Genomic DNA, 21657 nt, shown 5'->3' with positions numbered 1-21657 from the left:
GCCCGGGCGCGCGGCGTCCGCGCACCGGGACGGCGGCGGGTGGGCGGGGCTTCCTGCTTGCTCCTGCGCTAAGGGATTGTGGGGTAGTGGCGGTCGGAGCCGGGCGTCGGAGGCCCCGAGCCGACTGCACAGCCTGAAGACCCAGCGGGTTCGGGGGAAGGGGCGGCCAGGGAAGTGGGCCTCGGCTTCCGTCGGCCGCTGCTCAGCCCTACGGCCTGTCCAGACTGAGGAGGCAAAGGTCTTCCCTCACCGGCCTTTGCTTTCCCGCGCGGCGCCGGGCCGGGCCGGCCGGGGCGACTTCCCCGCCGAGGGCCTCCGCGGGCCTCGCGACCGCGCTGACCTCCCCGCGCCCCCCGGCCGCCGGCGAGCCCCGGACCCCCGCCTCCGTCCCCCGAACCCCGCGGCTTGGCGCACCGGGGCCCCCCAGGCCCGAAGGCGCGTGCGCGAGCCCCCGCCGCCGCCCCCCGCCCCCTCATACCGGGCCCCTCAGCAGGGGCCGGAGCCGCCGGCGGCGGGGCGGGGGGGGCGCCCGGATGAGCCCCGAGTGCGAGGAGCCGCCGCCCCCCCGCGCAGGTGAGCGGCCGCCGCGGGGTCCCCTCGGCCCGCCGGACAGCCCCCCGCCCGCCGCCCCCAGTTCCTTAGTCTCCCGGCAGCAGCCCGCCTCCCCTGGCTCTCCTCCTGTCCGACTTCCCGTGCTCGGACGCAGCCCCACCGCCCTGGGACGCCTCCACCGTTTCGTCCCCGGCCCCCTCCCGGGAGCACCCCCTTCCTGCTCTTGGCCTTCCCGGCCCGGGCTCGGGCCCTAGCAGGGCAGTGGGGCTCTCCCTGCCCCCTGCCCGGCTGAGCGTGTGCGGGGGACTTGCCGTGAGGCCCGGTGGCGGCGGCGGGAGGGGACACAAAGGCCCCGCCGGACAGTCACAATTAGTGGTGTTGTGATGAGGTAGCTCAGGGCCCGTGGGCAGCCGAGGAGGGGCCGGTGAGCCCGGCGCGGCGCGGCGCTCGCTGTCTGGGCGGACGGTAGGGCTTGACAGATGGAGAGTGGGAAGAGGGGCCTTCCGGGCGGAAGGAACAGCACGTGCAAGTCTCTGAAGGTGGGGACCCGGGACTGGGCTGCAGGAGCGTGGGGAGGCGGGGACCTCGGAGCCGCTGCTTGTCCAGACCCTTGAATGACCCCTTCCGGTTAGGGTCCTTCCTTGCGCGCTCTTGCACACCCCGGTGCGGGCGCTGAGGCCCTAGACGGGACAGGAACACCGGAAGGCAAGATGTTTCTGGAAGGGAAACTGTGTGAGGTATGGTGTGGGGTTTGGAGTTGTAAAGAAACTTCAGTGGGGTGTAGACGGGTGCTGACGTCGGTGCTCTTCTCCTGCGGTGGCTCTGGGGTTTCGGTGGGCCGTCGGGGGTGGGGTGGGGTGAGGGGGGGGAGCCTGTAGCGGAATGCGAGGCCTAGGGCGTGCTCCCGATTGGGAGCTCTGATGGTGATTGCTGGGGTTGGCACTGTCTGTTACAGCGGTCCTTCGGCCCATGGTGTCCCTCAGGGACATTCGGCAATGGCAGGAGACGGCGGTGGTTACTCCCGCCCCGGGTGGGTAGAGGCCTGGGGTGCTGCTGGCCGCGCACGGTGCTCAGTCTGCCCCCCACTGCAGCATTTTCCAGCCCCAACGTCAGTAGTGCTGCGGGGGAGAAACCCAGCTCTCTCAGCGGCTCTATGTTCTGCGTTGTGTATTTTGATTGACTTTCGTGTTTTCCGTGATTTTCGTTGGGTCCCCTGCTGTTTCTCTGCATTAGAGGAGAACCTGCTGGTTCCCTGCCCGCAACCCCCCCATCCCCACCCCAGCACCAACCCTTTTTTTCAGGATCTGTGGGAAGTGACTTTGGCAGGTCACTTTCCCCTTCTGGACTGCACTTTTTTATTAATTCAACAAGTATTTCTAGCTGCCGGCCTGGCCTTCTGCAGAGGGAGGCAGGTGACAGGAGAGGCGAATCCTGTCACAGCACGCAAACGCCGTCCTAGGGCGACCACGGAAGCTGTGGGAGCGTGGAGCAGGCCCCTCACGCAGTCAGGGGAGGCTTCCTGGAGGAAGTGGTGTCTGTGCTGAAGCCTGAAGGACCCAGGAGGAGCTAGGCAGGCTCGACTAGCTGGAGAGGAGGCAGAGGGAGCAGCCAGCCGGGGCAGCGCGAGCAGTCAGGTGTGGTGTGGCGGGAGTGTTGAGCGCCATGCGGGTGGCGGCCAGAGATGAGGTGAGAGGCCCGGGAGCTCTGGTGAGAAGGAGAGGCCTTCCTGGCCTCCCTGGCGCACCGGCTCCCCGGGGCAGGCCCAGCACGTGGGGAGTGGGGACACGCCCTCCTTTCCAGGCCAGAGCTCTGGTTCTCTTTGAACCTTGTTTTATAGGTCTTCCCGTGGGAGGTGTGGTCCGCCAGTCCCCGTGAGGTGTCTCCCAGGTGAGGAGACTGAGGCTCGGTGCTGGTGGGACCTGGTCCAGGGCCACAGGGACCTCATTTGGAGGGGCAGGGCTGGACCCTCGGCTGCTCTGACTTCAGATCACCCTGAACGCCGAGTCTGCTTCTGTTGGTGTTCCAAGCGCGGTTTCAGGGTCACTTCTTGGAACCTGTATCTGATCCAGGAGATGGTCCCCTGAATGTGAGATCTCAGGTCTCTCCTCGGCCCTTGGCCTGGGGTCTGCAGTTTGTTTCCTGATTACGCCTTCCCTGGGTTGGACCAGAGCAGCCACCTCCCCTGGGAGACTGTGCTCTGGGCTGTCCCCTAACTGGGTATCCCTCCCAGGCTTTCCCAAGTCATGGGAAAGTCCCAGCTCGTCGTCCTCCGTGGCTCTGGCCAGGTCTGCCCTTTGTCCTACATAGGCGTCCTGCCGCCCACCTTGCTGCGTCTGTGCTGGGTTCTGCATCTAGCACACACACGGGTCCTTCTCAGAGGTAATGGGGTCGCTATGACTGTTACCCTGTCCTCGGAATCCAAGTCCCCTACCCCCTTTCCAGACTTGGTGGAGAACTGACAGTTGGCTGGGGGGCTTGAGGGAGGTGGTCTCACTGTCTTTGGGTCTGTTGAGCCCTGCGAGGGGCTGGGGCCGGCCTTTTGGTGGTGGGCTCTCTCCCCTCATAGGGCTCACGTAGCCCGGGCCTCATAACAGCAGCCTGTGGGCCTGTGATGGCTGAAGGTGGCAGCCCAGGCAGCCACCCTGGAGGCCCTCCCGGAGGCCTCTGTGCCCTTGACCTCCACTTCCGGGTGCTTCGGGGCCAGGGCAGGCGAGGAAGAAGTGGAAGATGAAGGACCTGCCCGTGGGCCCCCCGGCAGGCAGAGTCGTGTCTGGACAGACACAGCGGTGGTGGCGGCCACAGCAGGGCCACGGGGCCCGCACCTTGGGAGCTGCAGCCAGGCCCTGCTGGAGCCCAGGCGGGGGCCGGCCGCTCTCGAGAGGGCAGCTGGTGTCAGAGCCTAACAGCGACCCAGCAGAGTGGGGAACCCACGGGGATGGCGCCAGGCGGCGGAGGCAGAGGTCGTTCTCTTGTTTAATGGCTTCCTTTCTCACTTACGGTTTCCCCTTCTTCCGTTTGCAGCCAGAGTCATGGTTTTCAAACTGCCACTGAGAGCCAGCGCTAGTCACTTCCGCTTTCTTGAAGCTTGCTCAGAGTTGCCTGGGGCGGGGGTGAGGGTGTGTGGGGCGTCCTCCAGCATGTTTGAATGACCCGCGTGGCTCAGGCAGATGGAGGGGCAGTCCTTTTCAGGGTCCTTGGTGTTTAGAGCGGTCACCCCAGGTTCGTGGCTGGCTCCTGCCCTCCTGCTAGGGTGTCTGGGCTTCTGCGCAGTCAGGGGCACCTGCCTGAGCTGGCGGTCCTCGCAGCGTGGCCCCATTGCACAGATGGGGATGCCAAGCCTGGTCCGGGCTCGCCCCATTAGAGCACGAGAATGGAAACCCCGCTCCTGTCCGTCCTCTTCCCAGGGCTTCTAGCAAGTGCTGCTAAGTGGGACGAAGGGCTTGGCCATCAGCATTTGTGACCATATGTGCGTTTAGTTCTCACATATTGGCATCTCTGCTCCGTGCAGAGCCTGCGAAGTGATGGTTGTGGGGTCCCTGCACCGCTCGCTTGCGTCTGACCCTTGCAGCCTTCTGAGGGAGAGCTTAAGGGGCTGCCTGGGTCTGGGGCCCTGGAGCCTGTACCCCACACCACCCGGCACCCTCCTGTCTTACTGTGGGTGGCCCGCCCCAAGCCAGCTCTCTGGAAGACCTGCTTAGGGAAGGAGGCCCTGCCTGCTGTCCCAAGTGGGCCTGCTGTGGGGGCTCGGGGTGGTGCCTGGGGGCCAGGGCCCTCTAACTAGGTGCTTTGAAAGTGGGCGGGTCTCAGTGCTGCGCAGTTCTGCCTGTATCAGGAGAGCAGGCAGGCGAGTCCTGCTTCTGCCTCTCCGTGGCCGTGGCTCCGTCCCCAGGGGCCCCGTCTCCACAGCTGTCACGTGGCAATCATGATCACGCTTCACCTCCTCATCTCGGAGACTGGGAGCCCGTGTGGGTGCACAGGTTTTCAGGAGGCTTGGGCTGGGCCCTGTGCCCACCCTTGGCCGTGGCGCCCCCCACCCTTAGCTTGGGGACACTGGGAGGCCACCGGGGCGGGTGGGGAAGGGGAACCGGGGTGCGCTTGCTGTGCCTCAGCTCCTCTGGCAGCCCCTGTCCTGTCGGCTCGGGCTGACTGGGACACACAGCAGGGTCTGGGCCCAGCCCTGTCGCCGCAGCCTTGGGCAACTTTGGTTTTGTTTTTGGTCATGGTTTTTGTTGAGATGTAATTCGTATGTCGAGTGATTCATCTGTTTAAAGTGCACAAGTCAGTGGTTTCTGGTGTATTCTGAACCGTGCAGCCGTCACCGTAGTGGGTTTTTTTCACTGAGGTATAATTGACAGAATTGTGTACGAGCAATTTCAGACCTTTTTTTTTTTTTTAAACATGCTTTTCCCAGAAGAAAATCCCATACCCGTGAGCAGGCACTCCTCACCCCCAGGCTCCCGCGGCTCCGTCTGTGGATTTGCATCTTCGGACAGTTCAGCGCACAGAGTCCGACCACACGCCGTCCTTGGTGACTGCTTCGTTCACTCTGTGTAGGTGGCTTTTTTTTTTTTTTTAAGATTTTATTTATTTATTTGACAGAGAGGGATCATAAGTATGCAGAGAGGCAGGCAGAGAGAGAGAGGGAAGCAGGCTCCCTGCTGAGCAGAGAGCTCGATGCATGCGGGGCTCGATCCCAGGACCCTGAGATCATGACCTGAGCCCAAAGCAGAGGCTTTAACTCACTGAGCCACCCCAGTGCCCCTAGGTGGCCTTTTGAAGCCTCTGGTGTCCTCGTTGGGCATGAAGTGTCAGTGTGGGAGGAGGTGGAGTGCTCACCTCACAGAGCTCCCTGCGGCCCCTTGGTGGTGGCTACTCCGGGAGGTGGTTCTGGTCCCCGCTTCGTCCAGCTCAGGACCTGTGTCGGTGCCGGCCACTGGGGCGTGGAGCATGAGCTCTGTCACGGCCTTGTCATCAAATGAAGGGGGACGTCCATCAGCTGTGGAGGGGTTCCTGGGGAAGGTCTGGGGTCCAGGCAAAAGGAAGGAGTTGCTGGCGTGCAAAGGAAGGTCGCCGAGCACCTCAGGACTGGGGGGATGCTGTTGGCTGTGCTTCTGGGGCAGTGGTGCTCCCTGCCCCCTCCATCCCCGCACCACCCCGCTGCCCTGGCCTCGTGACCTGCTCCCTCCACCCCCCCGCCGCCCGCATGACGGGGCTTACGGGTGGCTAGGGGGTGACTGGGGGGGCGTCATGCCCTGGCAGGGGTGTCGCCTGCTGCCTCTGAGGGGCAGGGGCCTCATAACATGTGGGGCTGCAGATGGGGTGCCCATCTACTGGTATTTCTTTTTTTTTTTTTTAAGATTTTATGTATTTATTCATGAGAGACGCAGGGGGTTGGGCAGAGGGAGAAGCAGGCTCCCCACTGAGCAGGGAGCCCAATGGGGGACTTGATCCTAGGACCTCGGGATTATGACCTGAGCCGAACGCAGACGCTTAACCATCTGAGCCCCCCAGGTGTCCTCTGCTGGTATTTCTGAGTGAGACCTGCATGGGACGTTGTGCGCTTGGAGCTGTCCTGGCGCTCCCGGCAGCCTAGCGAGGACGGTGGTGCCCGTGTGGACCGTCGTCTGGTCGGGGCATGTGCGCGCCGTGCAAGTGGATGGGTGTGGGTGGTAGATGGAGCTGGGGCCACAGGATGGCGGGCGTGTGCTTGGCAGGAGACTCCAAGGAGGAGGAGGAGCCCGGGACTGGGGCATCCCAGGCAGGCGAGGCGGCCAGAGCCAGACGCGGTGTGCTCTGCAGCCAGAAAGGCCACTGTGTCCGGAGCCGGTGAGGGCAGCAGGGCAGGATGCGGAGGCGTGAGACTGTGGAGGGGCGCCCTGGGCATCTAAGCACAGACAGGGGGCATGGTCAGGTCCCAGCACAGCTCTGCCTGGACGCCTGTGCAGCGGGATGCCGGGGGGATGTGGAGAGCACAGAGAGCACAGGGCAGACCGGAGAGGGACAGGCTGGTGGGGGAGGCTCGTGCAGGTGGAGAGAAGCCCCTGGATTTTTGGCTGCTGAGTGACGCGAGATGGGGCTGGCACAGTGGGGGCCTGGGCCTCGGCTTCCTCCCTGAATTCAGAGGAGTCTCTTGACTAGTGAGGACCAGGAAGGAGCCGGCCTTGAGCTACGGGGAGGTGCTGGCGGGTCAGAGCCCCGGCCCAGAGCCCTGCCCATTCCTCTGGGAGTGTTTGTGGTGGGGCCTGGGTGGCTGGTGCCTCTGTGTACCTCTGCTTCCGCACCCAGAGGGGTGGGGCCTCTGTGCCTTCTGTGGGCTGGGCTGGGCGGATCCGATCCTGAGAGCGCAGCTGACACCGTAGCCAGCGCGGCATGTGTCCATCATGTGTCTGGCGTCACGGTTGTGTAATGCCAGGAGGCCGGGATGTCCAGCATGGTGCTGGGGTGGCGTGGCACGCAGGGACCTCCTCTGGAGAGCCTTGGGCTGGGGAGGCGCAGCCCAAGACGGCAACCCCTGGATGCCGCGGGAGGAGCTGGGCTGGAGCTTGCTCGGGGGGCTGGTTCCCGGTGAGGCGGGCCTGCAGAGGGCCCGGCAGGTGTGCAGACTTGGCCAACTCCACCGGCAGGTGTGGGACAGTGAACGCGGCAGGAGCTGGAGGTCCCCTAAGGGGGCTTGGAAGGCTGGCTGGGGCCCTGGGGTCTCGAACCCTTTTGGGCTTTGAGGAACCCTGAGGAACCCTTTTGGGCTTTTGGCCAGGAGTGAACATCAGGCACTCTGGTTTGTGTTTCAGAAAAGTGGCCAACCTGGGGTGAGGGGTGTAGGGATAAGGGGCGAGTCTCTGCGGGACGGGATGCGTAGGCCTGTGGGATGTCCCCACCGCCCCCGCCGGGGCCTGGTGTCTGCTGCTGTCTTCCGTGACTGGGAGTCCTCCGGTCCACCTGCCGTCGTCCTGTGCCGGGATCCGGGGTCACAGCAGACTTAGAGCTGTTGTTGCTGGTCATGGAGGGTGGAGAGGATGCTAGGAGGGGAGCCGTCTCTTTCGGGAGGCTGGAAGGGAGAGCTGGTGGTGGAGGCTCAGAAGGCCAGTCCTGCCCGAGGTCACACATGCCCCCCCACTCTGCGCTGGCTTTTAGTCCTGACTGCTGCCTGCGTCCGGGCTGCTCTCTGCTCCAGGCTGGTGTTCCGTCTGTGGCCGACGGGTTTTCCATGGTCAGGGTGGTGTGGGGCAGACAGGGTGAGGAGAGCATCTAGGAGAGGGATTGCTGTCGGTGGGTCGAGGTGGCACCCAGGGGGCCCTCTCAGTCTGTCCTCTGTGGCCTCTGCCTCATGCGGTCTTCACAAGGCAGGTGATGCATGTGAGCTCTGGTCCACGCCTGCGTGGTGCTGGCGAGCCCCCAACTTCCCTCGTGGTGGGGTGGCGACAGCCCCTCCCAGGGGCACATGAGTGCTGTGCACGGTGGACGGAGGGGGTGGGGAACAAGTGGCCTGGGAGCTTGATGGCATATGCAGGGCGGGCCTCGCAGGTGGTCTGGCCTGGGAGCCTGTAGGCCTCCTCAGAGGGGCGGCTGAGTGTGTGTGCAGAGGGGGCAGCGGGTCACCTGTGCTGGGGTGTGCCGGGCACGCAGTGCCTCCATGCTGGCTGGGGAACAGGGTGCCATTCTGCAGGTGCTGGGGGACAGCCTTGTCCTCCTCCCCACTGAGTCACTGACTGTGCTGGTTCCTTTGGGCCCCAGTCAGTGGCCGTTCTGAAAGGCCCCCTCCCCCACTTTTCCTCTTTTTTGTCCGGCCACTAGATGGGGGGTGGGGTGTGTTTGTGTGTGTATATGTGGCATCCAGGCAACGGCCACGGCCTGGGGACATCTTAGACTTCCCTCTGCCGCCGCCCCACACCCTGCATGGGGCATGATGATCTGCTGGGCTGGATGGCATCCGGGTGCTGGCCACCGTGGGGCATTTGAATTTGTTCAGCAAATATGGATTGAAGTGAATCTGACGCTGGAGATTTTAGGATGAGCACCGCTCCAGCCCTGCCCCGGGGGGGTCCCCGCCCAGATGGGGGACAGAGGACACAGGCCCTGGAGGGGGACAGGATGGTGATGGCTCTGCTCACTGCTCTCCTTTGCGGGGTCTGGGGGCCAAGAGGTGGTCAGGGCAGCTGGCTTCTGCCAAGAAGTGACCCCTAGACTATAGGGGGCCCCTCGCAGGCTGTCACGGTGGTCGGGGCGTGGGGACTGAGGTGGAGGGGGTGGGGCAGGCCCGGCCGGAGTGTGACAGGCAGTCCTGCCTTCAGGGCGCCATGTTTTGGAAGTTTGACCTGCACACGAGCTCACACCTGGACACGCTGCTGGAGCGGGAGGACCTGAGCCTGCCCGAGCTCCTGGATGAGGAGGACGTGCTGCAGGAGTGCAAGGTCGTCAACCGCAAGCTGCTGGACTTCCTGCTGCAGCCGCCGCACCTGCAGGCCATGGTGGCCTGGGTCACCCAGGAGCCACCGGCCAGTGGCGAGGAGCGGCTGCGCTACAAGTGAGCCCCTGCCCGTCAGGCCCGGGGCTGCCGGGACCTGCTGCTCCCGGGAGGGGGCACCTCCGGGGGGGGGGTTCTGTGGGGCCTGTGGTGGGGGGAGGGGTGGGCGAGGGATGAAGTGGGGTTTCAGGGAAGGTCAGTGGGGGCGGGGGCCGTGGAGACCCCGTGCGGGTTCTGGCAGGAGGCCATGGGGGGCAAGGATGGCCAGCCTGCTTCCCTTTCTGGTTGTGAACCCCCCCTCCTCCTGCCAGGTACCCCAGCGTGGCCTGCGAGATCCTGACCTCCGACGTGCCCCAGATCAACGACGCGCTGGGCGCAGACGAGTCCCTGCTGAACCGGCTCTATGGCTTCTTGCAGAGCAGCGGCAGCCTCAACCCGCTGCTGGCCAGCTTCTTCAGCAAGGTCATGGGCATCCTCATCAACCGCAAGACGGACCAGGTGCTGCCCCAGGGCGGGGCGGGCAGGCAGGCGGGCGGGCGGGCGGGCACAGGCCCCGGGTCCTGCCGCGTGACGCCTGCCGTCCCTCACGTCCCCAGCTCGTGTCCTTCCTGCGGAAGAAGGACGATTTCGTGGGCCTGCTGCTGCGGCACATCGGCACCTCGGCCGTCATGGACCTGCTCCTGCGCCTCCTCACCTGCGTGGAGCGGCCCCAGCTGAGGCAGGACGTGGTCAACGTGAGCGCGGGGCCGGGGAGAGGGGGGGCCGGGGGCGGGCTGGGGGCTGCGCACAGAGGCCCACCTCCCCTCTCGCCCCCAGTGGCTCAACGAGGAGAAGATTGTGCAGCGGCTCATAGAGCAGATCCACCCGTCAAAGGATGACAATGTGAGTGTCCCCTCTTCGCCGGGTGTGCCGCCTGTGGCTGGGCCTCCTCCCCCATGTCTGTACTTCACGCCACCCTCGGCCCCTCCCTCCCCGGAAGGTGAACTCGACAAGGAGGGAAGTGTTCGGTGCTGTATGTGCCCGTCCTTCCAGTCTCTCCCAGACAGGGCTCCTGCCGCCCGCAGGAACGTGTCTTAGGAGCCAGGAGCTTGGTCCTGTGTCTCTTGGTAGGATGGGGGTCTGGCGGGGGTCTCAGACTCCAGGCTCCAGCGCGGCCCCCCTTGCTGCCAGCCTTCCAGGGGCCCCTTCCCAGCTCCCCTTCCCTGCTCCCCTGCTGACTGGGACCTGGCCGCTTCTTGAGGCTCCCGTGGCTGGGCACACCCTGCTCGTCCTTCAGCGAACCCATGCAGTGGCCCCACGTCCTCGCTGCAGCCTGGGGGTCTTGCCTTGTCTTCCCGGGCTGCTGGCTTACAGAGCAGAGGCCCACAGGTGCGGGTACTTAGCCCAGGCATCCGGCCAGTAGGTGAGGACCACGCAGGCCCAAGGGCAGGGGACCAGGGGTGCCTGTGACGGGCTCTGAAGTGCGGCCTGTGTCCTGGACGGGTGTGGGGTCTGCGCAGGTGGGCCCTGCTGGCTGCCCTGTTGGGTTAGATCCGGAGTTCTGCTCCCATTTTCCCTTGGTGTTTCCCGGAGCAGCTTTGCTGAGGTAGAGATTACATACCGCGTGGGCTAGCTGTTCAAATGTAGCGTGCACCGGCTTTTAGCGTATTCTCAAAATTGTCTAGTTACTACCACATGGGTTTGAGATTATTTTTTCATACTCCCAAAAGGAAAGCTTGGGCCCTTTAGCTCTCACCATCCATTCCCCTCATGAACCCCCGGCGCCCCCAGGCTGCGCTCTGTCTCCGGGTTTGCGTCTGCTGTGTTTGCCGTGTGAATGCAGTCACACCATACTTGGTGTTCCTGTCTGGCCTCTGCCTCAGCCCCGATGTTCCGCGTTCACCCGTGTGCTTTCTCCCCTCCTGAGGCTGAGGCGTGTTCGTGGTAGCCTTTCTGCTCACCGCTCACCCGCCAGTGGACATCAGGGTCGTTCCCTCCTTGGCCTACAGCACATGCGTGGGGTGTGGGAATGTCTCTCCTCCAGAAAGCTTTCCTGGGTTTCCCAGTTTCTTGCCTTCTCTCCTCTCCCAGTGTTTGGTGCCTTGGCACCCGCGTCCCTGTGTCTGCATGACCCTCAGCTCCCTTGGGGCCCTGAAAGCAGGATGCGATGGGCCCAGCAGCTGGGCCGGCATCCTCAGTCCTCTTTCTGTCTCCGCAGCAACATTCCAATGCGTCCCAGTCCCTGTGCGACATCATCCGCCTGAGCCGGGAGCAGATGATCCAGGTGCAGGACAGCCCGGAGCCCGACCAGCTGCTGGCCACCCTGGAGAAGTGGGTCTGCGGTTCCCAGACCCAGGGCGGGAGGTTGTCTGGGGCATCCTCCCTGTACCCTCCCCCGCCACCCTGTGCCCCGTACCCTGACCCCACCCTTCTCCCTGTCCTGGCCCCCACCGCAGGCAGGAGACGATCGAGCAGCTCCTGAGCAACATGCTGGAGGGGGAGCAGAGCCAGTCTGTCATTGTGAGCGGGATCCAGGTGCTGCTGACCCTGCTGGAGCCCAGAAGGCCGAGGTGAGGGGGACCAGCCTCCCCGGCGGCCGCGCCGTCCCTCGGAGCCCTGCCCTTGCGTTCAGAGGTGAAGGTTGTGGGGGCGTTGTGGGGACATGGCCTCTACAGGCGGTGTCTCTTCTAGGAGGTCACTTGGGGTCCTGGGAGAGGAGTCCTGTGCCTTCCTGAGGCCCGCACGCCACCTGTGGCTTTGAGCTGCCTGTCTGAATGCACGGCCGTCCAGGCGGGTCGTGGCCTGGAATGATGGGGCCTTGCGTGCATGTCCCCGGGAGCAGCTGTTCCCTCCCTTCCCGGAGTGCCGCACATGAGTGTGTCCCGCACACAGCCCTGCTTCCTGGCCCCTCCTGCAGGTCTGAGTCTGTGACCGTGAACAATTTCTTCAGCAGCGTGGATGGGCAGCTGGAGCTCCTGGCCCAGGCGGCCCTGGACAGCACCACGTCCAGTGTGGGTGTCCTGCACGCCCTGCGCCCGCGGCTCGGCCGTTTCCACCAGCTGCTGCGTGAGCCCCCGGAGGTGGGTCAGGGCTGGGGGGCCAAGGAGGCAGGGCGGCGGGGAGGGCGGCCCGTGGTTATGGGCGGCACTGAGTCTCCCCTGTGCCCGTAGCTGGAGCCGCTGCAAACTACGTGGGGCAGCCTGGCCCCGCCGCTGGGCAACACCCGGCTGCACGTCGTCAAGCTGCTGGCCAGTGCGCTGAGCGCCAACGATGCGGCTCTGACCCAGGAGCTCCTGGCACTGGACGTGCCCAACACCATGCTGGTACGGAGGGCGGGGCCGCGGGTGGTCTGGGCAGGGATGCGGAGGGCGGGGCCGCGGGTGGTCTGGGCAGGGGTGCGGAGGGCAGGGGCATGGAGGAGGCCCTAAGCAGGGGTGCCAAGGGCAGGGGGCATGGAGAGGGACCTGGACAGGGGTATGGAGGGCAGGGACCCGGAGGGGAAGCCCTGGGCAGGGGTGCGGAGGGCAGGGGACATGGAGAGGGACCTGGGCAGGGGTGTGGAGGGGGAGCCCTGGGCAGGGGTGCTGGGGTGGGGGCATGGGGGGCCTCTGGTGCCAGCCTGTGCTGCCCCCCAGGACCTGTTCTTCCACTACACGTTCAACAACTTCCTGCACGCCCAAGTGGAGCTGTGTGTCCGCGCCGTGCTGAGCGCCGGGCCTCCTTCCGACAGCAGCCTCGAGATCCCTGCCCCAAACCCCGCGGTGAAACACGTGCGCTGGGGCTCCCAGGTCCCCCTCCCTGTCCCCGTGGGTCCCTGTCCGTCCCCCTGTCCTGCGGCCGGTGCTTGCCAGGCAGCTTCATGGTGGGGGGGGGGCAGGTGTCCGGCCTTGTCCTTAGGTCTGTCTGGGAGAACGGGGGATGCCGTGTAGGTGGGTGGAGGGACGGGGTGCCCTCTGGGCCAAGGCTGCGGCGCGGCCGGAGGGGCCTCCGGGAGGAGCTGTCCAGCAGCGCGGTCGCAGTGGGTGTCGGTGGCCGGGGGTGTGTGGAGGGGGAGCTTCAGGTTTGCTGTGTGGGTGGAGGTGGGGGTGGAGTGAGCCGGAACGGCGGTGGACAGAGCACGGGGGCTGGGGCTCGGGGCCGGCTACAGCGGGTCTGGGGGTGCCCCGGCCCCGCCCCCACGCCCGCTCTGCCCCCTCAGCTCCTGCAGCAGTGCCGCCTGGTGGAGCGCATCTTGACCTCCTGGGAGGAGAACGACCTTGTGCAGTGAGCGCTGGGGGCACTGCCTGCGCAGGGGGCGGGGGGGGGGTGGCGAGGTGCGCGGGGCCGCGTCCATCTATCGCTCTGGGCTCGCCCAGGTCTGCCGGGGGCCCCCGCAAAGGCTACATGGGCCACCTGACGAGACTGGCCAACGCCCTGGTGCAGAACACGGAGAAGGGGCCCAACGCCGAGCAGCTGGGGCAGCTGCTGAAGGGTGAGGGACAGGGAGCGGCCGGCCCCGGGGCTGGGGTGGGGTGTGCAGGGGTGCAGGCCGAGGGGCCCCTCACGCCGTCTCTTCCCCCGCGCCGAGCAGAACTGCCCGGTGAGCAGCAGGAGCGTTGGGAGGCCTTCGTGTCCGGACCCCTAGCGGAGACCAACAAGAAGAACACCGTGGACCTGGTGAGGCGCCTCAGCCCTCTGTGTGGGTCTGCCCTCCGCCGCACCTCCCCCGCCCGCACCCTCCCCAGCCTGGTCCTCACCCCCTGCCCACCGCCCTGCCCCAGGTGAGCACCCACCACCTGCACTCCTCCAGCGACGACGAGGACGACCGGCTCAAGGAGTTCAACTTCCCCGAGGAGGCCGTGCTGCAGCAGGTGGGCTGGGGGGCGGGGCAGGGGGCCTGTCCTGCCCGACCCCGCCTGCCCCTGACCGCCGCCCCTCTGCAGGCCTTCATGGACTTCCAGATGCAGCGCATGACCTCAGCCTTCATCGACCACTTCGGCTTCAATGACGAGGAGTTTGGGGAGCAGGAAGAGAGTGTGAAGTGAGTATGTCCTTCCGTGAGAGGGCGGGGGCCCTTGCTGGCCCCAGGGCTCCTGCCAGCCTTCCCGTATCCTCCTTGCTTCCCCCCATGGCTTGCCTGCCCGTCCTAGCGTCCGGGCTTAGCCTGGAGAGCAGCCAGCCCTGCTCCTCGGTCCCTCCTTGGGGGGCAGTGGCTTAGGGCCTGGAGGGGAGCCCGGGTTGGGGCTGGGAACGAGGTGGCCAGGCCATGGTCTCTGGGGGAGCTCACCCTGAGAGGCCCTGCGGGAAGCGCCCTCGGAGCGGAAGGGGTTACTCCGAGGGCGTTTATGATGCCCTGAGGGAAAGGAGAAGGACCAGCAGAGGGCAGGACAAGAGCATTCCTAATGTGACACTGCAGGAAGCCAGGGGAGGAGGGCCAGGTGGCCCCTTAGGGGCAGGTTCCAGGGACAGGCAGTTAGGGCCTCAGCTGCTCCTGGGGTCCTCGTCGGCATCTGCTTTATCGCGGTACTTGTGCGCTGGGCACATTTCCGGTATCTTCCCATTGTGTGCCCACCTTCCCTCTCGGCTCAGGGCTCAGGAGCCTCATTAAAGCTGGGGAGACCGAGGCCCGTGTGAGAGTGGATCGCCCCTGTGCAGCACAGTGGTCAGCTGCTGGCCTGTCTTGCCGGACAGGGGTCCCTCTTGGGGACAGTCATGAGCTCTGTGTCTGCCAGGGCTCTGCTCAGCCCTGTGCCTGGTGTGTGGACGGCCCTAGGGAGGACAGACCGACCACTGGATGGGTGCCGTGGGCACAGCCGGGCGTCCTCGGGGACGAAACTGTTGCTGCCTCTGTTGCATAGTTCCCAGTGGGGTTAAAAATTATAAAAACCTTGGGCACCTGGGTGACTCAGTGGGTTAAGCCTCTGCCTTCGGCTCAGGTCATGATCTCAGGGTCCTGGGATCGAGTCCCGCATCGGGCTCTCTGCTCGGCAGGGAGCCTGCTTCCTCCTCTCTCTCTCTCTGTCTGCCTCTCTGCCTGCTTGTGATCTCGGTCAAATAAATAAATAAATATCTAAAAAAAAAAATTAAAAACTATAAAAACCTCGAAAGGCATGAAATGTTCTAGAATGGAAGGTAGATGAATATTTTTATAGCTTTGGGGCTAAAGATCCGGCCCTGTGGGACTCATGTCCCCAGAGTTGGCCTTCCGGCCCTGACCCGGGGGTGGCACTTGGCCCAGCCCGCTCTGGGCGGCTCTGCGCGTTCGCGTTCCTGGAGGAGAGGCCGAGAGGACACGGTGTGGGAGCTCGGCCGTGTGGTGTGGACGCCGAGGTGACCCTCAGCTTGTTGACCCCTGCTTGTCCGTGGCCCTTTGTGGCCAAGCGTCTCCCGAATTAGACAAACGATAGAACGCAGGGGCAGAGTGTGGATCCTCCCCCAGACAGCGCCCCTGGAGGACACGAGTCAGGCTGCGGAACGAGCAGCCGCCAGGTTCTCATCCGCAGTCCTTGTCCGTAGTTAGCGCAGGAATTGTGCTTCTCTGGGGCTTTCCCAGAAAGTGGAGCCTAGGGAGCTGGGTGTCGCTGGCCCCCGTGGAAGACTGCGGGTCGCCCTGCCCTTGGGACCTTGAGTCCAGGGTCCCAGCCGCAGGCCGGCCATCCCGGGGGGCAAGCTGCGTGTGCTGTGGCCTCGCGCTTGGTGGAGGGGTTTTCACGACACGGTGAACCGTGGTCGGCCGGTCTCCCCTGCTCTGTGTGCACGGTGCTGCAGGCTCGGTGGAGACGGGCTGCATGACAGCCACACCCTGGTCGTGGCCTGTGGTCTCTTTCATTGTCGTTTCTTGGACTTGGAGGCCCAGAGGCCTAGGGAAGTGTGGAACAGAGGTGGGAACAGACTGCTGAGCCGTGCATGGTTGTGACTCGACTCCTGGCTGCTGTCCCAGTGGATGACGGCCCCGTGAGCCCCGGACCCTTGCTTCTAGGGGACATGGGTGCCTGGATGGTTGCCTTGTCTGGGTAGATACTGCCTCTGTCTCCGGACCGAGAGAAGCAGGAAGAGAGGAGACGAGCTCCATGGCCTGTCTGGGGCCACCCTGTCAGCTGCGTGGGTCTGAAGCTCGTGTCCCCTCAGGGCACCCCTGTGCAGGCAGAGACGGGCGGGTGGCGCGTCTCTATCGGACCTCAGCCGCCAGCCTGCCGGTTGAGCAGCCGGACGGATGCCCGGAATGGGTCACGGGCGCTGATGGGAGGCCGCGGATAAGCTGTAGCCCGTCGGTGGGTTTGCAGCTGCAGGCCAGCGCGCAGCCGGGGTGTGCTGAGCCGACTCAGGAGGAGCTGCCGCGCCCTCCTCACTGCCCCTGTGCCTCTCTCCTAGCGCGCCTTTCGACAAGACCGCCAACATCACCTTCTCCCTCAATGCCGACGACGAGAACGTGAGTGCTGCCTGTCCCTGGTGGTGCGGCGTCCGGGGCGGAGGGGGGACATGCCGCAGACTATGCCGCCCCGCACCCCGCAGCCCAACGCCAGCCTGCTGGAGATCTGCTACAAGGACCGCATCCAGCAGTTTGACGATGAGGAAGACGAGGAGGAGGACGAGGAGGAGGGCCAGGGCTCCGGGGAGTCTGACGAGGAGGATGGTGCCTGGCAGGGCAGCCAGCCGGCCAGGGGAGCCCGCCGGGGCCAGGCCCCGGGCATGCGGTGAGTCTGAGACTTGCTCGGGCCCAGCCCCAGTGCGGGAGGGAAGCAGGCGTGTTCCAGCTCAGCTGAGGATCTAACCGCTTGTGTGCCGTGGGGAAGTCGGTGGGTCCTTGACGTGCGGCTGGCCCCGGTGTGTGTTCGTCCACCCCCCCCCCCCCCGCCCTCCCCAGTCAGCTTGCACTCAGGGCTTCCCATCCGCTCTCTGTCCCTTCCTTCCAGTAACAGGAGAGCCGGGCAGAGTGTGGGTGAGCTGCCGCCCGCTCTTCATAAGCCTGCGGCGCTGGCTGGCCCCACGGCCACCCACTCAGTGGGCTCTGCCCCCGCAGCACAGACCGGTGTCTGCATCCGATCCCCTCCATGCCGCTGCGCCCCTGAGGCTGGCACAGGCCTGCCCTGTTCCCCTCGTGAGTCCACCGCCCTGGCGGCCGGGCTCATGTGTCACTCCCACCTGCTGGGTGGCCAAGCCGCTGAGCCCAAGGTCACAGTTCACCCCGCGTTCTCTTTTGAGCGCACTCTCGCTCTTGCTTTCCACTTCTTTTTTTAAAGACTTTGTCAGAAAGAGAGCGCACAAGCAGAGGGAGAGGCAGGCAGGAGAGGGAGAAACAGGCTTTTTGCTGAGCAGGGAGCCCGAAGTGGGGCTCGATCCCAGGACCCTGGGATTGTGACCTGAGCCGAAGGCAGCTGCGCAACCCACTAGGCCCCCAGGTGCCCCGTGCTTTTCACGTCTTGATCCTGTCTGAGCTAAGGTTTTGTGTGTGCTCTGAGGTGGGGTCCGGTCTCCCGCATGTGCGAATGCTGCCATCCCAGCACCTGTTGGTGGAGACCCCGGCCTCTCCCCACTGAGTGCACCCGGCTGCACGTGTGTGGCTTGTCTTCTGGCCCCTCGGAGCCTTCTGGTCTTTATGCCGGGACCTCCCTGTCTCCATATCTGTCGTGGTAAGGTTTGAAGTCAGGAAGTGAGTTCTCCGACATGGTCGTCTGCTTAGGGTCCCTGGAGATTCTGTGGGACTGTTAGCACCAACCCGTTAACTTCAACGAGGAAGCTGGTTGGGACTGGGAGGACTTGCCCTGAACCTCTAGGTCAGCCTGGAGACCTGGGAACCGTATCCCATCTTCCAGTCCTTGAGCGTGGAACGTCTTTCCGTTTACTTAGGTCTCTCTTAGAGAATAAGATTTGTGCTTCCTTTGTTCAAGTTTTTCCCGCGTCTTTTATGTAAGTGGAATTTTGAGATTGTTGCAAGCGTAGAGAAATACACTGGATGTTTGTACGTGGACGTCAAGCCCTGCGGAGCTCCCTCGCTGTGACAGTTAAGGGATTCCTTGGGGTCTCCTGGCTGCAGTCAGGCCACCTGCTAGCAGGGTCTGCTTCCTCTTCCAGTCCAGACACTTTCCATGTCGCGGTTTTGCTTCCTTGCACAGCAGTGCGGTCCTGAGCAGGGTGGCGAGCAGACCCCTGTCTTGCTCCTGACCTCGAGGGGCGGCTGGTCTTCCCGCACAGATGGGGTGGGGGTTGTGGGTTTGGGAGATGCCCCCTTCTCTCCCGTTTGCTGAGTGTCTTTCTCGTCAGCTACGTTCAGCGATGTGCACGTGGGTCCCTTTCCCCGCAGTGACCAGAAAGACCGCACACGTGGTTTGTTCAGCCCTTCCCCAGTTGGTGGGCCACGTGGGCCAGGTGGACCTTCCCCGGCTCGGGCCCTGCGTCAGTCCACGTTTACACTGTACTGGTGGAGCCTGCGTGCGTGGGATGGTGCTCTCGGTCCCCCCAGGCTGGTCGGCAGAGGGAGAGCGTCCTGTCGGCCCTCAGCCCTCAGGAGGAGCCCCCAGGATGAGCAGGCTCCTGGTGGAGGGCTGCCACCCGCCTCCCCATGCCCCACGCCCGGCGAGGCCCTGACCGGTCTGTCCCGTGGCTTCCCCGCTGTCCCCGCTCCTCCATCCCTTGTGTCGGCGCAGCCGCTGATGGTGGTTTCCGGGCAGGAGCGGAGGCAGCACAGACAGCGAGGAGGACGACGAGGAGGACGAGGAGGACGAGGACGATGGCGATGGCCGTGTGGCTGGTGGGGGGGCCAGGCCCCCTTCTTATCCTGGCCCCGGCCCCCAGCCTCTGGGTGGGTGAACGTACAGGGTCGGGGGGGTGACGGGGTGCACACAGGCTGTCTGCCTCCTGTGCTCACCCTCCTCCCCTCACCCCTCCCCAGGCTCCAGCCGGACAGCCGCCTTTGACCCAGTGCCTACAGACGCCCTGACTGGCCCCCGAGACTCTGGGGAGAAGGAGCCGAGCTCTGGGCTCCTCACCCCACGGGGGTCCCTTGGCGTACCCCAGGACCTCCCCGCCCTGAGCCTGGCCGGCCCTGTGGCCCACTCTGCCCCGCAGCTCAGGTAAGGCCCCTGGCTGGCACCCGGGTCCTGGGTCCCTCGGGCTAGAGCGCTGACCCCTGCTGGCCCTCGGGCTGCTTCTCTCGCACCCCAGGTCTCAGGACCCCGCGTCCCCTTCAGCACCTCAGGAAGCCCCAGACGGCAGTGAAGTAGCGGAACCCTCGGGTGAGCTGGCCGGCCCTGCCCGCTCTCCCCGTTGTGCCCTGGCCGTGCGCACCTGCTGTGGGCTGGAGCGAGGCGCCTGGCCGGCACCACGCTCTCTGAGCCTTGTGTCTCCTGGCCTCTCTCCGCACAGCCCCCTGCCAGGCCTTGGTCAGCGTCGGGGACCTCCAGGCCACACTCAGAGGGACACGCTCCACCCCCAGCTCCTTGGACAGGTGACCAGCTGGGACCCCTGGTGGGACCCCCCCCCCAGGTCCGCACCACTGCCCTGGGGCCTCGTAGCAGCCGAGGGTCTGATGCTGTGCCCGCGCCCACGTGTGGGTGCCCTAGAGGCCCCGGAGCCTGGGGCAGCCTGGTTCGCCACAGGGACAGAAAGGCTTCCAAAAGGGAGCAGGCGGTGTGTGGAGCCCGCGCCCCAGCCTTGAGCTCCTCCTGCTTGGGGTGGCTCCCTGGGTCTTTGATGGGGGGGAATACCCTGGCTGTGGCCTCTTCCTGTAGGCACAGGGGGCGTAGAAGTCAGGAGGGGGTCGGTGACAATGACCCTGCTGATGCCTGCCCCCCCCCCCCACAGTGCAACCGGAGACCCTGCTACCTCGGTCCCAGCCCCTGGGGCCTGCCAGTACCCCCAGACCACAGAGGGGGAGAGGAGCCCAGAGCCCTCGGGGCCCCCCCAAAGCCAGAGGTGAGCACAGGGCGGCCTCCCAGGACAGCTGGTGTCCTGGTGGGGAGGCCCTGACCTTTCTACGTTCCTCTCCCCCTACAGTGCCCAGGCCCCTGAGCTGCCTCCGATGCCCAATGGCTCTGCCTCAGGAGGGCCAGCATCCCTGGGCTCCCAGTGAGTGGCGAGGGCTGCGTGGGTAGTGGGAGTGCTGGGGGGGCAGGTGGGAGGCTTTGGGGGGCAGTGGGTTCCTCACGCAGGTCTCCCTCTTGGTTCCCAGGTAACTGCCTGGTCCTGGTGGTGGCGGCTAACTCCTCCGTACTCCACGTGGACCCTCCGGAGTTGGGGCAGGGCGGGTCCCACGATGGCCCTGCTGCCCCATCACCCCTCCCCACCCTGTCCGCCCCCACGTGCTCTCCTCTGGACTCCCAGGAGCCTGGCACCAGGGAGACAGGCCCTCGTCCACCCCCATTTGCACTGAGAAAAGAAATTATGGAGTTTTGTCTCCGAGAATAAAGAAACAGAGTTGAGAAGAGAGAAAAGAGAGAAAGGAGAGAGAGAGAGACCTATATTATATATTATATATGGAGAGAGCGAGCCGGTGGGTGGAGAGCCAGGAGGAGGCCCGGCCGGGCGGGGCAGCAGGTGCGACCTGCATCCCCCCTCAGTGGGGGCTGTGTTGAGGTCCAGGCCGTCGTCCACCCTCCCCTCCCACCACGCCTGAAGCCTCCGGTGCAGTGCCCACACCCGCACTCGGCTCAGGCCCGCCTCCAGGGAGGGCCCGAGTGGGGGCCGTGCCTTTGCCCAAACCCTTGCCCTGGACCCTGCACTTTGACCCAGGCCGGGAGCTAAAGGACCCTCTGCCTCGCCCTGCTGGTTCTGTGGGAGCTGGCGGTCCCCGTCCAAGGGGGTCTCTCGGTGACATTCCCGTGGGGCCCCAATGCACTCACTGAGACCGCCCCCTCTGCACCTCCCACAGACCCCGGGGCGGGGGGGTTGGCAGGGGTCTGGCTGGGGTCCCCTTCCCATGCCCAAGGGTCTGGGGTCCAGCCCAGCTGCCAAGTGACCTTGTCCCAGCTCCCTCTTCCCAGGCTGGCGTGAGTGTGCGTGTGTTCGTGCCGAGCTTCTATTTCGTATTGCAAATATAAATAAATAAAGACCGTTTAAGATTCCTGCTCAGACTCTGAGATCTGGGGCCAGGGCCCTGGGCTGTCCCTGTGCCCTGCCTCGGGCCTTGAGTTCTGGGACCTGGGGCTGGGGGGCCTGGGCTGTCCGTGCACTCTGGCCTTGGGCCTTGAGTTCTGGGACCTGGGGCTGGGGGGACTTGGGCTGTCCCTGTGCCCTGCCTCAGGCCTTGAGTGCTGGGACCTGGGACTGGGGGGCCTGGGCTGTCCGTGCACTCTGGCCTTGGGCCTTGAGTTCTGGGACCTGGGGCTGGGGGCCTGGGCTGTCCCTGTGCTCTGGCCTTGGGACCCCAGGCCTTTCCTCAGTCCCAGGGTGTAGCCCTCAGAGTGCAGTTGGGCTCCTGGACCTCCATGTTCTGCTGAGGGTGGGGTCACTTGTGCTCAGACCAGGAAAGAATGTCCTGGGAGGAGGAACAGAGCCCTGCCCAGTCTTGTCTGGGGCCTGGTCCCCACGAGCTGTTTCCTGGGGTCCCCTTCGTGCTCCTAGCCCTGTGTGTCCTGGGTCCATACACCCTCCAGGAGGTGGCAGGCCAGCCTCCAGCCTTGGGGAGGGTGACATGGCTGGGTGACCTTGCAGAAGTGATGTCTCCCGAGCCTTGTCTCCTGCGGTGGAGC

The 21657-nt window shown here is 65.1% G+C and overlaps 1 protein-coding gene across 4 annotated transcripts; it reads left to right on the top strand.

Moving 5' to 3' along the window:
- Nucleotides 1–443: 443 nt before the first annotated feature.
- Nucleotides 444–21027, top strand: PPP6R1 (protein phosphatase 6 regulatory subunit 1; the record flags this gene model as incomplete). 4 transcript variants are annotated; one of them, XM_080829337.1, is made up of 24 exons in its annotated part: nucleotides 444–573; nucleotides 8841–9073; nucleotides 9325–9511; nucleotides 9610–9747; nucleotides 9830–9895; nucleotides 11211–11323; nucleotides 11449–11562; nucleotides 11943–12072; nucleotides 12163–12315; nucleotides 12628–12762; nucleotides 13191–13255; nucleotides 13348–13463; nucleotides 13563–13648; nucleotides 13753–13842; nucleotides 13915–14012; nucleotides 16343–16400; nucleotides 16484–16665; nucleotides 18640–18770; nucleotides 18861–19041; nucleotides 19133–19203; nucleotides 19334–19415; nucleotides 19772–19882; nucleotides 19964–20035; nucleotides 20139–21027. In XM_080829337.1, exons 2-24 carry the CDS (start codon nucleotides 8847–8849, stop codon nucleotides 20140–20142), a joined length of 2610 nt encoding a protein of 869 aa, XP_080685463.1. In that variant the 5' UTR covers nucleotides 444–573; nucleotides 8841–8846. The 4 variants fall into 4 exon arrangements, with proteins under 4 accessions (XP_080685463.1, XP_080685460.1, XP_080685462.1 ...); XM_080829334.1 differs by having other exon boundaries at nucleotides 11910–12072; XM_080829335.1 differs by lacking the exon at nucleotides 444–573 and adding an exon at nucleotides 4967–5102 and having other exon boundaries at nucleotides 11910–12072.
- Nucleotides 21028–21657: the final 630 nt, after the last annotated feature.

This window comes from Martes martes (genome assembly GCF_963455335.1).
Source record: "Martes martes genome assembly, chromosome: 17".
NCBI classification, from domain to species: Eukaryota; Metazoa; Chordata; class Mammalia; order Carnivora; family Mustelidae; genus Martes; species Martes martes.
The sequence above is the reverse complement of the archived record's forward strand: the minus strand, read 5'-3'. Positions and strand labels throughout refer to the sequence as shown.